This window comes from Cicer arietinum, chromosome 4, assembly GCF_000331145.2.
Source record: "Cicer arietinum cultivar CDC Frontier isolate Library 1 chromosome 4, Cicar.CDCFrontier_v2.0, whole genome shotgun sequence".
In the NCBI taxonomy this organism is placed as follows: Eukaryota; Viridiplantae; Streptophyta; class Magnoliopsida; order Fabales; family Fabaceae; genus Cicer; species Cicer arietinum.
Window position 1 is genome coordinate 13,855,623 of NC_021163.2, and position 15,160 is coordinate 13,870,782.

Consider the following 15,160-nt stretch of genomic DNA (forward strand, 5'->3'; position numbering starts at 1 on the left):
TATTCCACCTCTCTACCAAATATCAGTAACCCTTTCTATTTTCCAAATACTCTCCTTCTTCATGGCATTCGTCACTGCCACTGCAACATCTCTTGCCACTTTTCTCCTTTCAAGTCCAAAATCCTCATTCTTCAATGGAAGAACAATTGCTACCCACACCTCCCACATCATCAAATCCACCTCCCATAACAATTCTTCAATCTCCATGTCCCTCAACACACACGATCTTCATTTCTTCAAATTCGAACCCATCGAAGAATCCACCGCCTCTCATGAAATGTCACGCCGTTACATAACATACATGGTTACCTACACCGACGTTGTCATCCTTGGTGCTAGTTCATTCGGTCTCTCATGCGCTTAAGAATTAAGCAAAAACTCTAATATTAGTATAGCCATAATCGAATAATTCGTCAATCCCGGTGGCAGTGCTTGGCTCGGCGGCCAACTCTTCTCTGCCATGGTTGTCCGCAAACCAACTCACCTCTTCCTCGACGAAATTGAAGTTGATTACGACGAACGAGAAGAATAACGTTGTAATCAAACACGCTGCTTTGTTCACTTTAATGATCTTGAGCAAGCTTCTCGTTAGATCTAACGTGAAATTGTTCAATGTTGTTGCTGCTGAGGATCCGAATGTGAAAGAAGGAAGAGTTGGTGGTGTTGTTACAAATTGGGCTTTGGTTTCAATGAATCATGATATATAGTCTTGTATGAACCCTCATGTTATGGAAGCCAAGGTTGTTGTGAGTTCTTGTGGACATGATGGTCCTTTTGGTGCTAGTGGCTTAAAAATGCTTGAGTGTGTTTGTATGATTGACTTTGTTCTTGGAATAAATTCACTTGACATGAATACCAGTGAAGATGCTATTGTTCGTCTTACTAAGGAGATTGTTCCTGGTATGGAAGTTGTTGAAATGTATGGAACTCCAAGAGTGGTAAGCTTCTTTGTTTTCGGTTCAAGGTTAATTACTGTGTTTGGTTCCTATATGATAATAATTGATACTAGTTGATTTTGACTTAAGTAATTTTTATGAAATAGATGTTAAATACTTTGAAAGTAAAGTTATTTATATTAGGTATGTTTAAAATAAAGAATAATAATTTTTATCTATTTCAAAACAATAATTGTTTTTGTGGGTATGTATATCAATAAATTTGAAAAATATTCTAGGTATCATAGAAGCTAAATATATTTGCTTTTAAAAAATTTATTTTGTGATTTAAATCAATTCTAAAGTTGGAAGTCAAACATAATAACCATTTATGGTTAAATTAAATTATGTTTGATTTAACCAAATATGATTCTAGGAGTTAATGTGTGTGTAAATAATGTAGGCTTGGACAATTTTGTGTGTAATGATATATTGAGTTAATGTTGTGCAGGAACTAGAATTTTTGTTTATAATCTACCAAATAAAATAATATTTTGTTTATAGGCTTGTTTGTACAATTTTGATTTAGGAAGTGATTAAAGTAATGTCGAAATTAATATCAGGTTTTTTTTAGATATTTTCAACTGCAAGTTGATTGGTTTTAATGCAATTAATTTGAAGATGGTAAGAAACATTTGGTTAAGATGTGATAACGATTTTGTTGGTGATTTTTGTAGAGTCCAACATTTGGAGCTATGATGATATCAAGACAGAAGGCAGCTCATTTGGTATTGAAGGTATTGGGGAAGAACAATGCAATTAATGAAACATCAGTTAAATCGATTTAGTTTTTAGTTTATTTTTCATTTGCTTTTCTTCTGCATGTGATTTGAACTCAATAATGAATAAAGAAAATGCGAATGAAATGATCACACATGTGTGTCACTCAAGAGTATATTTTTTTCATATATGTATTTAGACAAACAAATTGTCAGAACATGTAGCAATTTACCCAATCCAAGTAAAATCAAGCCATAAATAACCACCATACAATTCAAAATGTAAGCACGTGTTATGGAAGTAAACTTTGAATAAATATCTTTATATATTTTTGGACTTTACAATAATTTTAATACAAAAACAAGTCAAAATTAATATTTAAAATATTTAATTAACTTTTTCAAGCACCTCTACGATAAACATCTCTATAAAATTTAGTTACTTAAACTTTATTTATCAAATTTTAAACATAGTTTCTTTTTTATTGAGAATGGAAAGATTAAGACACAATAATTTGAATAAAGTACCCATTATGTGTAGGTAAAAACCCGATGTATGTGTATGGGTATAGGCATGGGTAATTATCAATGCACCCTGCCTGCACCCGCATAAAATTGAATCAACTTTTTCAAGAGGTGAATTCAGCATCAAGACGGGAAATTCTCGATTGGGTTCTTCTTATGGAAGCTTATCACACTCTCCTATGGGAAAATTTTCATCTGGGTGTGAAAATCCAGTTCTTGAAATTGAAACCATTAATAATACTCATGGAGTATTCAATGGGTGTCTTTCTGCAAGTGAAATAGAGCTATCAGAAGATTAGGGATTGATGTTGGGTTGTTCACATTTTTGTCTTTTTGATGGTATATTAGTGAATGAAAAATGACAATAATGAAGTTGAGAGTGGGGACAACCGTTCAAAGTAAAAACAATTTTCATCCATTCAAATTATATCCACATCTCTTTATAAAACCTATTTATTCTACTTACATTGCAGACGAGGATGAAAATTTGAAACTTTAGAGTTTCTAACCCTTTATTAAGGTTTCATATTTGGATTTGGATTATTTACAACGATAGAATGGTATTATGATTGTATGACACATAAGATTTAAAGAGATAAGAAAATCATGTTTCACTGGTAGAAGATCCAATTTTGTTACTAGTCTAATCTTTTTTTTTTACAAGTTTTACCTTTGAGAAAATAATTTAGCAAAAGTATTCCTCAACACTTCATGGTAGAAGATCCAATTTTTTTACCTTTGTAAAATGGACCCAAAAGTATTTTGAATTTTTTTTATGGAACAAGTATTTTGAATTTGGGAGGTAGATATTTCATAATTATTATTTTAGAGTTAAATTTATTTTAACCCAGTATAAATGTTCTCGTAGTTTAGTCTTTGAAGTTTTACCTGCCTTCAAAGAATTGAAAGCCCAAACAAACCTCAGTTTTTACGTTCTCACACAAAAAGTCAAAAAGTAATATCATTTTTATGTAATAAATGTTGATTTCTCTCTGCCTATCTTGGTATGATATTTTGATGCATCTTTTTCATAATCACATTGATCCCCTCAGATTAGAATCCAGGTTTTTTCAAGTTGGGAAATTTTCTGTGCCACCGAATAGAAAAAGACATGGCCACCTCACACCTGGTCTCATCCAGCACAACAATATCTTTTTCATTCACTTTGATTCTTTCATAAAAAATACATTCCAGCCCCTCATTCCCGAAGTTTCTGTAGGGGGGTCGTGCTGAAAACTTTGATTAAACAAAATAATGTAATTAGAAAATATTATTAGGAAAAATGTGCATCTTACCCTCAAGGATTTTAGAGACTCTCAACGATTTTCATTGAGCCTAATTTGGGAAGCACATACTCATAAGATAACCCCATAAGTAACATATGGCAACTCAAAAAGCTCCTTGCTCCTTACCACATTAGTAATTCCATTTATACTCAGAAAGCCATAAGCATATTAAACTTCACTTCTTTCTACTAAAATGATGCTTTTATACAAAACTCAATACACTATGTGCATATCACGCTATAATACATGGAATAAAGAAAATATTCAATAGAAAAAAAATCAATATACTACTAATTTTACATTTTCCTGCCGAGCCAATATTTCCAATTCTTCTGTGCCACATCTATTTCGATTTCATTGCACTGTAGTAAGCATGGTCAATGCTGTTACATACTTGCAACTTCTCCAAAGGACTTTACCCTCACTGGAAAATGTCAAGATGAATAGAACGTCTATAGCCTGGAAAAGTAAAGAATTATTGATCAATCTCTGAGAAAATTGTGATCCTTTGGTGATGTTAACTTCCCTCCAAATCCTGCTTGACGCATCACCTCTGCAATATAAGCTTGACATTGTCATGTTTCCAGAAAATAATAACATTCTAAAACTCAATAACTCCAACAAAAATAGAGAGAAATTAAGAAAGGAGCAACAAATAATAGGTCATGGTTCTCAGACAGCTTTGAATTCAGGTATATGGAGATGACCTATAATTCAAGACAAAACATGAAGTCATCAAACTTCAATACTTTATTTGGCATAATGTTTCTGGATTGAAGTTTGATGACTTCAATCAAAGAAACCTGCTTAGATTTTTTAGGAACATCCCCTCCTAAAATTTTGATTTTGAAAATATCATTTTGTCATCACCATTTTTTTATTATTACTATAACCAAGTTTCATACAAGGAGGCATTTTGTTAGAAAAAAGATTTTAAAAAAATGATGCCTGTTTAGGGTGTACTACGCCTTTAACAAAGTAAAAAAGAACTAATAAACAATAATAAACAGCTAAATGCTTGATGCTCAGATGGGCAACTTCCTAAGCTAACACTTCAGGACTAATATGCTATAAATTGAACCTCCGAATAATGTTATGCACATCTAGGAGTACCACAAACAAAAAATGAAACGAGTTCCAAACTTCTGGCTATACTCCCGGCAGATCAGTTAGTTATTGACAACATTGAATATTTCATATATTTTGAATAATGTTTCCCTTCAAGTTCAAGGTCGGCCAACTATCCAAAATTTTCTAAGCATATATACTCTTAACTAGTTCAATCTGACATTTTAGTATTAGGACTAGCCTTTTAGGCTAAAAGATAGATCCCCTATAATAAGGAAGTCAAACTCTCAATGTGAATTTCATAGGACTTTGTATTTTGTAATGCTTGCAATCTCTTTCAAGTTCTTTCCAGCATTTCTAATGCTTCCCCCATAGTAGCTCATCCAGGCTCTTCTAAAGGTGATTTTAGTATTTCCATAACTATTTTATAAAGCAAGGAGAACTAGCATATGTAAAGCCCAAAAGGTTAAATGGAAAATGGGACAGTCCCTGCGCCTAGAGGAGAGAAAAAAGGAAACTGCATTATTTAGTTGCCAAGAAAACAAAAAACTTGCCTCGCGTCTGCTCAAGCTCTTCGGCAAGTTCTTCTTTCCATTTCCTTTGTCTATCAGAGAAGCTTGAGCTGCAGATGAAAACAACTTCAATTTCAGTATGCAGGTAGATTAAACAAAGGTCCGCCAGCCACTGTGAAGCACCAAATACAAACCTAACACTAGATGATCCCAGCTCAGCATCATAAAGAGTCTCCTTTGATTCATTAAGCTCGGATGGCTGAATTTCCTGCAAAGGTCTACTATGAGCAGTCACACCACTAAGCTTAGTAACATATTTTCTGTGGTTCTCAGGGCTTGTTGCATTGGCAATGCTAGCCATTGAAAATCTTCGTTTAGCTTGACTAGGAGACCTGCTTTTTAATATTAAATTTGAGACATCTGAAATAACTTTACTCTGTGCAACAGCAACAGGAGCATGAGGAATGGCTGCATTAGATTTGCCTAAGAATTCTTCATAAAGAGGTGTTTGGAGCTTCTTCAGTTCAAAGGCCTAATGTAAATCATCAAAGAAAAAAAAACAGTTTATAATTCCAACAATGTAACATTTAAAGAGAAATGCAAGAAAACAAATGGCTATTGAGTACTACTACATTGAAAGTCAACATATATGTGATTTGGTCTCATACTAAAATAGAACCTTATCATCCAAGAAAGCTCTAATTTTGGACTCTGTGACTTCATCGTCGTCTTCAACTGCAAGAGGTTCACTTGAAAATGAGAACTCATTATCGGCATTAGGAGATGGTTCGGGACTCATAGTTTTCTTGATAGTTTGATCTGGGGACAAGTTCAGTCTGCTTTTCTTCAAATTTAGTGTTTCATCAAACTTGCAAGGCCAGTCATCCTCCACAGGTTCGCACATTGGATTGAAACTCTATTTCAGTGATTATATCAGCCATTCAGCCAAGTGTTCAACAAATACTAATCATGAAATATCTAAACAGTGGAAAAATGAGAAAAAAATTGGCACCTTAATGTCGTCAACAGCAAGTAGGGATTTAGATTTTACTGATGAAGCAACGAAAAAATCATCTTTATCATCCATCTGACACATGTCATCATCATAGTTGTCTGATTTTATAAGATTTGCATGATATACAGTCGAGAACCTTAAACTATCCATCTGACAAACATCCTTTAGGCCTGTGCATGTTGATCCTTGGATAGAAACCAAACTGCAGAACAGAAGAGAAGTTGATGCTCCATCCCCATGAGAATCCACAAACAACAAATGTTATCCAGTATACTTACAAGTTTCTAGAGTTCATCCCATTTGTTGCCATCTGATTGCAAGAGTCCTAGATATTGGAAAAATAAACAGTTATAAAAAGTAAGAAGTTGTGAATATGGTCTGTGTTTACATTGTATAAACTCGCACTAGAGATACTAACCCTGATCGAACTGCATGATATTGAATGAGATTCTGGATACTCACAGGTAATGAATGGATGCTGCAGATAATAGGTACAATCACTATAATGTTTTTGAAGGAAAGCTAAGTTAAAGGAGCAAACAAATTCAAATGTCTGTAATTGTAATTGAATATTACGTAAGTTGGCTGAAGAGGAGGAAGATGTGCAAAATACCAGTAACAAGTCTGATGCAGAAGGTCTTAAATTTGGTTCCCTGCCACCACAAATTGATGGGTAATGATTAGAACTTAAATGTTAAATTGTTTCACTGGCCTTTTTAAAGCAAATGCAGTCAGGATAAAATAGTGTTGTTATAATCAAATGTGAATGGTAAAAGCGTTTTATATGTACTTGTGAAAGCATTTCAGCAAAAAGTCCTTTGCCTCAGTAGAGAGATGTTCAGGTATGGGTGGGTGAGATCTAGTTGTCCCAATGTAGAAAAGAGCTGAAACCTAAAAGAAAAATAAGCTTCAGCAAAAACATTTCAAAGAACAAAGTTGCAGAGAGAGAGAGAGAGAGATAGCAACTTATGAAAGTACGTAATAAAATTAGATTGCTAAGCAAACTTGAACTTAAAGCGCGTACCTCCTGAGGATACTGTTGACTCCATGGAGGCTTTCCTGTGGCCATCTCTATCACAGTGCATGCAACACTCCATATATCAGCAGAGCTAATAAATCATAAGTTAGGTTCCGTCCCAAAAATCAGTTGTAATTATAATAAAATCTTGTGACCCAAAACAAAGAACATGTGTTCATCTTATTGGTGAGGTCAGATCCTATTGAAACCTGACCACTTGAAACTCAAAAGGGGCAGAAAAAGGTTTGCAGATGAGTAAAATATTAAGAAAGGATAGAAACAATAATATACAAATAGAAACTAGTTTTCAGTGATCTTAGCTTTAGAAGTGGACTGCACTTTCTGGAATTCGTTATTGTGATGGCTTAACTATCCTGATTGACCCATAGATAGAAAAGTTGCTCTAGAATTGAAGGGGAAGGGCAAAAGAAAGAATAACATAAAAAATTCACGCAACTAACACTCTTCCCCAACCACCCAAAAGTCTATATTACTATTGTTTGGAACCAAAGTTGGCCGAGGAAAAAAGCAAATGCTACAGAAATGACGGTAACTAATCCCATTAATTGTTTCTAGGTTCCTAATAATAAATTGAATTCCGTAATTATGGTGAGATAGCAAGTACAGACCTCAACATTCCACAACAGATAAATATTTCCTTTTATTTCATATCATACAAAATCCTTATTGGCTTTTGAAAACATTAATTGTGACAAATAAACCTTCAGATGCAGAGTTAGGTGATTTGGGAACTACGATCATTTTTCCTTTTCAAAGATTTAGTGCACTTACGTTGTATATCCTGTCTGTAAAATAACTTCAGGTGACATCCAGTGTGGAGTACCCTTCATAGACTTTGCTCCATTCATGGTAGCCTATATCAAATCCACAAACTTCAGATGTAACAGCCACAACCAAAGTTACACAACAAGATTCTAATAGCATAATGAATTGATAACATCAACAATGTCGTACCAATTCCACGACTTTCCTGGATGCACCAAAGTCTGCGAGTTTAATACACCCTTTGTTATCAACTAGAATGTTTGCACCCTATATCCAACAACACATCTACCAAATATGAGAGAGAGGACCAATACAAGATAGAGTCATCTAAAATCAAAAGTAAGAGCACAGTACCTTAATATCCCTGTGAATAATTCTGTTATTGTGAAGGTATTCAAGCCCCTGTAAAATTTGTGTTGTATACATTCTTATAACCTGTTAAAAAAAATTGAACATGAAGCAACAAATAAAGCTCAACCCATCATATTCTGTATGCACGTCATAAAGTAAAAACCACTCACGGACTCAGGAAAGGATCCAAATTTCCCCAATAGTGACGAGATAGATCCTCCAGGTACAAACTCCAGCAGAATATTCAAGGAATCTTCCTCTCTAGCCGTCCCCAAGTATCTCTATAATAAATAAAATATTCACAAAAAGGATTAAATAAAATAACAATATTCGACATCAAGCAATCAAAATCACTCAGATTAAGATAATAATACTACTACACTCACAACTATATTTGGATGCTTAAGATTCTTAAGAAGCTTCACTTCTTCTTCGAGCTCTCGAATATTAGCCTGATTCAACAAAGTAGTAACATACTTTTCAGATCACAGTTCAACATCAACATTCTAAAACAGCCAGCTTAGATAAAATCAGAAAAACAAAACATCAATACTATTGCTTCATTCATAGGATTATGAAGAGATGCATTGCCACTTAATTCACATAATGGCCAATAAAAAGCACTTTCATGAAGCTCACAAAACAAAGAATCGAAAATGATGACAATCTATAAGCCATAAATTAGGGTACGCCAAACACCGTCTTTACCTGTGTATTCTCCTTGAAAGCAATACCAGGCTCGATCAAAACCTAAAAAAAGCAACAAGAAGCAAAAGGATCAATAAGTTCCACAAACGAAGATAGTAAAAGAAAATGAAAAAAAAAGGGATGAAATTGACCTGTTTGACGGCAATAAGCTCCCCGGAGTCGAGGTTCATTCCCATGTAGACGCGACCGAAGGCACCGGAACCAATCAACTCGCCCTTGCGCCAGCGAATGGGAGGAGGAGAAGGAGGTTTGAGGCCGATTCTAGATTTGCGAATGGCGGAGCCAATCTTGTTGGCGATTCCGGCGAAGGGTCCATCGTCGGCGTGTGAGGGTGGAGTTGCGAAAACTAAGGATCGGCGAATGGAGCCGAAAAAGTCGTGCATTGCATCTGCGAAGGGAAGAAGAAGAAGAAGAAGAAGAATGTGTATCTAGGGTTTGGTGATTTGGTGTGTAGAGGTTATGAAGGAGGGAAAAGTAACCAGATTCAAAATGGTGATACTGCTCAGTACCATAACGGTTACCTTTTTTTGACTTTTTATTTTTTAATCAGTATCAGTGGCGCAATAAGATAGGTACGTCACTACGTTGTCGGCAACTACATTGCTTTCTTGTTCGTTTTTATTTTATTTTATTTTTTATGTAAAAACTACCTTGCTTTATACTACATGGTAATGGTAATTAGTTGGAGTTAAAAAAGACACTGAAACAGTCATTAACTAAATTTTGAGTTGCAACTTAGAAAAACTAACTTAAACATATTCTTTTATAAATTGAAATTTTTTAGTTAAAATTAATTTATTAACTATTTATTTCGTTGTTTTAATTTGAACCGTCGATCTAATTCTAAAAATAGAATTATTTCTTTAATAACAGCTCTAATTATATTATTGAATAAATCAACAACTAAAAAATATTTGACTATTTATAATAAAAATTATATTTAATAATTATATTTTTTTAAATAATCATATTTTTATTTTTATTTTATTGCGCTCATCAAAATAATATGTTGTTAAAGTATAATTTTTTAATATTCTACTTATCGCACTTGTTGTATTTGATTTCAATTATTTTATGTCGTCTATATAGTGATGCAATAAATTATACTAAGATCTATTTAATCATAAATTTAATTTGGTTCATTCATTCAAATGTCAAATGTCAGTTCATGTTTTTGTGAAGTAAGTTATTAAAAAGAGTAACATTACAAACAAAGAAAATACTAAATTGAAGGAAAAAAATTAAATGACTTACGAGGAAACAAACATTAGCCACCTATAGGTAAGTAATTTTTTGCAACTAAATTTCCGGTAGTTATATTTATTACTGGAAATTTGGTCAATGAAATTCCCGGTAATTGTATTTTCAATACCGTAAATTTCAAAATTTCGGAAGCTATCGGAAATTTCAAAAGTTTTGAAAAATCCAGTAGTTAGTTTTTGTTCACCGGAAATTTCGTTTTTTGAAATTTCCGGTAGTTAATCCGGAAATTTCAAAAATCCAGTAGTTATTATTATTATTTTTTTTAATTTGTTTGTTATTTTATTTTAATTTTTTTGAATATTTTTTTAATTTGTTTGTTATTTTATTTTAATTTGTTTACACAGTGTACCGGAAATTTCAAAAAGGAATAAAATTTCCGGAAAACAAACCGGAAATTTCAAAAATTCGGTAGTTAAAAATGTATACTGGAAATTTCAAAAAATGAAATTTCCGGGAAGGTATTCGGAAATTTCAAATTTTCGGTATTGATTTTGAACTACCGGATGTTTCAATTTTCCGATGAACCTTCCTGGAAATTTCATTTTTGAAATTTCCGGTATGCATTTTGAACTATCGGAAATTTCATTCCTCTTGAAATTTCCGGTAAAAACTTTTTTTCCAGAACAACTCACTTTTCTGGATTTTTCAAGTGTGGGGTACAACTGTTTTGATTTTTTCTTATTTTGACTTTTACTGATTTTTTTTAGATTATTTTGGGTATTTCACTCAAAAAACATTAAATTAAGGGTATAAGTTTAAATACGGGGTACAAAAGCTAACAGTCTAGTGTGTCCTTCTTTTTTTCACTAAGTATCTGGTTGGTTCGAAGAATGAGAGGGAGGGGAAATTGCTACATGTTTGATTAAAAAAATGGAAGTAGGGGATTTCTAATGACATTTTAATTATTTAGAGCCCTTCACCTCTAAATTTTTATAAATTGGAGGAAGAGCAAAATAAATTCTACGATAAATTTTAGGTATATTTGATCGCAAAAATTGAATCATATATAATTTTTTTAAAATATTACCTCTTTTGATCTAATCTTTTATTTACTCCCAACTAAATATATTGTAAAGAGAAGTGGTGTAAGGTTGATTTTTACGTTAGAATCACTCTTTAAATTATTTTTTTCTTCTCTTATATCTAACTAAGTAATTTTACTCAAATTTAGTTTTTCTCTTCTTTATTTTTTAGGGTGATTTTGTCGTTTTGGTATAATATTTTTATTTTTCATCTTGTTGTAATGTTCGTTGATTCAAATTGTTAGATTAACTTCGATCTAATATAAATTCAATCAATAACTTTGACAACGTCGTAAACGTTAAAATTGTTGTTATATAAATATTTTGAACACTTAAAATTTATCCTATCCATAGACTTTTGTCATACACTTTGTTGTTTTAAGTTTTTAACCTAATTATGGTAAATTTATTTGCAATGTTTAATTGTAGTTTTAGTTCATTTATTTTTATTTATTCACGAAATTGATTTCCATATCTTAAAAGTCAATAGTTTTGATCCATCATTATAATTTTTTAACTAAAAAGTGATACACTAGATGCTTTAAATAATGTAATATATGATATGATGATGTAAAATGATTAACATCTATGAAATTGAAATCAAATACCGTAAATATTTAATTTTCAACTTCAAATATTTTTCATATTTTTATTAATTAATGCATTTAGACGACTATAAATCATATAATTGTATGTCATATCATTTAAAATATATTTAATTATTATTTTTTAATTTAAAAATTTAAGAGAAGAATCAAAATTATCGATTTTTTAAATAAATAAATTAATTTTATAAATTGATAATAATAAAAATAACAAAAACTTAATATTTTTTAATATCTACTTTGAATTGTATAGTTTCAAATTTCTAACATGTGAATATCATTTTTTATTTTTTTTAAAAAATTTATACCAATTTTTGTCCCAAAGAAAAAAACACCTAACGATACCATAAAACCCCATATATTTGGATCCCTGAAAAGATGCTTAATTCAACGCTAAACTCTGAAGCTTGAAGCTCAACACGAGAGTTCAATTCAATTCAATTTCAATTCAGCCAATTGATTTTCCTCACTTAACTGCTACCCAATCACTACTTACCATACTACCCTTCCTCAACATGGGAATCTCTCAAAGACACCAACTTTCTATTCATTTCCTCCAAATTCAATTACCCTTTTGACCGATAATTCTAAAGTTCGTGTCTTATTACTCTGTTCATTCTTTCACCTTGTGTTCGTTCATTTCTCTGTGAGGGTTTTCTGAGAACAGAAGATGCAACTTGATCTGGAATCCCTGTCTGAAGCTACTTCCGGGGCCATTGGATCCCTTGTCAGCACTACAGTGTTGTACCCACTTGATACTTGCAAGACCAAATATCAAGCTGAAGTTCAAGCTCACCATCAACGAAAATACAGGTTATTTATTATATTCATATTTTTCACCCATTTTACATTTTTGGGACCCGATTCATTATACTCTTAACATAAATTTGCTAATTATTATTCATTGGTTGAGTCTGATAATTATGATAGCATGATCTGATTATTTTTCAATCTTTCATGTAAGCTAGCTTGTTTTATATCACTGTTTGTAGGTTATATTATTTATAAGACGTTTGCTAGAGATATGATATTGGTTTATCTATGATCATGATCCGAAATTAAACAATTCGGGTTTAAGTATGTGTTTGAATTAGAGAGTCCTTTTTGTATTTGGTATAAATTAAGCAAACAAGCTGGAAATTGTGTAGAACATGTATAGTTAACATTTCTTCAGAACACTATGAAATATTGTCTAGTAGAGAAAACCAAATATTAAATAGGCATTTAACATTGTAAGGTTGGTCAATTTAGTTTCTCAGATTTACGAAATAGCAATATAGTCCAATCCCTTAAACTGAAAAATATCAATCATTTTAGTCGGTTTTTTCCTCCAAATTTTGCACCACAATTTTAATGGCTCTATGCTTGTTTTGATGTAGCAAAAGACTATTTAAGTCAATATGTGTGTCTTTTATTGGTTTTGGTTGATGTTTACTTGATAAATATTTTGATGGAGGGACTGAATTGATTGATATTCTTTAATTTAAGGCACTAATTTACTAATTCGTAAATTTGAGGGACTAAATTGACCGACCCGTTACAATTTCATTGATTAAAATGAATATTTACTTGAAAACCAATGATAATGTTTGAGTTTGGATTGGCCTAAGTACATCTTGTTTGGACTGACATAAGGACTTGTCAGAATGTTTGCGAGAACTTATCAAAATAAGCATTTATGCAATAAACTTTTAATTAGGTTGTTTTTCCAAGAGCACTCAATGCCAACTGGTAATAATAGCATCCAAATCACCAACATTGGAGGGTTTCTTCTGCTTTTGTGATGATGCTTTTATTGTGGCAACAATAACTAGCAAGTTGTAGTAACTTTGTAAGTTAAGCTTATTTGATTTTGTTTCTCTAACTCATGTAGGAGAATTTCTGATGTTTTATGGGAAGCAATTTCTAAACGTCAGGTGCTTTCATTGTATCAAGGTCTTGGGACAAAAAATGTCCAATCCTTCATTTCGTCGTTTATTTATTTCTATGGATACAGTTACTTTAAGAAACTGTATTTGAAAAAAACTGGAAACAAGAACATTGGAACAGCAGCAAACTTGATTGCTGCTACTGCTTCTGGAGTCTGTACAATACTAATAACACAGGCAAGTCAAAATTGTAATTCTTTCAAAGAAAAGTTACTTTTAGTGACATACTTACATGTGATATGCTTTTTTTTAATTTGCTGATAGATGACACTTCTGTAAATCAACTTGAAATTAAGTTTATCAGAGGTGTTTTTAAGTTCAAATCATGGCATAACTTCCTTATCTACTGAAAACATAGTGTTATTAACTTACGATGTATGTTCTGTCGAGTACAATTATAATAACATCTGCAAAAGAAACAAACCAATCCCTTATTAATGAATGTACTGTCAAAACTCATTATTTCCTTGTTGTTATGCACAGAATATTCAGTAATATCTGCTATTTTACAGCCCTTAGATACAGCATCCTCAAGGATGCAGACAAGTGAATTTGGAAAATCCAAAGGACTCTGGAAGACCTTATCAGAGGGTACCTGGAGTGAGGCATTTGATGGTCTTGCCATATCTATTCTTTTAACAACAAACCCATCTATCCAGGTATCACGCTTTGAATATTTATTCCAAAGATTCAATGAAACCTAAAGAGGAAGAGGATCTGTTATTCCATATTAGGTTGCACTATAAGACTCCCATACTCAGACTGAGATTTTTATCCGCAAACAGTATACTGCATTCGATCAGCTGAAACACCGGCTACTAAAAGGCAAGATGAGCAAGAGAACTGATGCAAAGTCATCCCCGGAGTCACTTTCTGCATTTAACGCTTTCATGCTGGGTGCAGTTTCAAAATGTGCAGCTACATGCTTGACATACCCGGCTATCAGGTGGATGATCAACTTACATTATTTTGTCCTAGAGTTTTTATTTATGTTAATATACAGACATGATTCCAGTTAATATAATTCAAAAGGAAGAAAAATAAAATAATTTTATTTTTACACCGATCTTTGGTTTCTGCAGATCTATCTTGGGAAAAATAAGTATTATGATACATTTTCTTTTCCATTGTTTATGCTATATTGTGGACTTTCTGATGAAAATATGTTTTGAATTGACAATAGGTGTAAAGTCATGATTCAGGCTGCTGATTCAGATGATAGGAAGATTTCAGAAGCTGAGAAGAAGGCGCAGAAGACAATCTCTGGAGCACTCTATACTATTTGGAAAAGAGAAGGCCTCCTGGGATTTTTCAATGGATTGCAGGCACAGATATTGAAAACTGTTCTCAGCTCTGCATTACTTCTTATGGTAAAGGAAAAGATCACAAAGTCGACGTGGATTCTGATGCTCATGATCG

The 15,160-nt window shown here is 32.5% G+C and overlaps 2 protein-coding genes and 1 pseudogene across 2 annotated transcripts; 2 read left to right on the plus strand and 1 right to left on the minus strand.

Annotated features, from left to right (window-relative positions):
- The first annotated feature begins 61 nt into the window (after positions 1-61).
- On the plus strand, positions 62-1,795 carry LOC101507809 (thiamine thiazole synthase, chloroplastic-like; annotated as a pseudogene).
- Positions 1,796-3,625: 1,830 nt separating this feature from the next.
- On the minus strand, positions 3,626-9,476 carry LOC101503845 (mitogen-activated protein kinase kinase kinase NPK1-like). Its single transcript, XM_004496711.4, has 17 exons — positions 9,055-9,476; positions 8,924-8,965; positions 8,602-8,667; positions 8,386-8,496; positions 8,219-8,299; positions 8,054-8,131; positions 7,871-7,953; positions 7,085-7,169; positions 6,851-6,951; positions 6,674-6,713; positions 6,479-6,538; positions 6,339-6,385; positions 6,058-6,262; positions 5,725-5,961; positions 5,240-5,577; positions 5,088-5,155; positions 3,626-4,018 (listed from the first exon to the last, which is right to left on the minus strand). The coding sequence occupies exons 1-17, from the start codon at positions 9,304-9,306 to the stop codon at positions 3,948-3,950; spliced, it is 1,965 nt and encodes a 654-aa protein (XP_004496768.1). The 5' UTR covers positions 9,307-9,476; the 3' UTR covers positions 3,626-3,947.
- A 2,696-nt stretch (positions 9,477-12,172) lies between these two features.
- LOC101508126 (peroxisomal adenine nucleotide carrier 1-like) lies at positions 12,173-15,156 on the plus strand (the record flags this gene model as incomplete). Its single annotated transcript, XM_004496795.4, has 5 exons — positions 12,173-12,626; positions 13,687-13,918; positions 14,254-14,400; positions 14,527-14,687; positions 14,925-15,156. Coding segments are annotated over exons 1-5 (915 nt in total), but the record flags the coding sequence as incomplete, so codon positions are not given.
- Between the last annotated feature and the right edge of the window lie 4 nt (positions 15,157-15,160).

What these genes read in the sequence shown, in the direction of transcription:
- LOC101503845 (XM_004496711.4), bottom strand. Translation starts at nt 9,306, where the DNA reads ATGCACGACTTTTTCGGCTCCATTCGCCGATCCTTAGTTTTCGCAACT. An exon ending in TTGCTGTTGACGACATTAAG is followed by an intron (nt 5,962 to 6,057) that starts GTGCCAATTTTT and finishes TCACTGAAATAG; the next exon opens with AGTTTCAATCCAATGTGCGA. An exon ending in AGAGCTTGAGCAGACGCGAG is followed by an intron (nt 4,019 to 5,087) that starts GCAAGTTTTTTG and finishes CTTATATTGCAG; the next exon opens with AGGTGATGCGTCAAGCAGGA.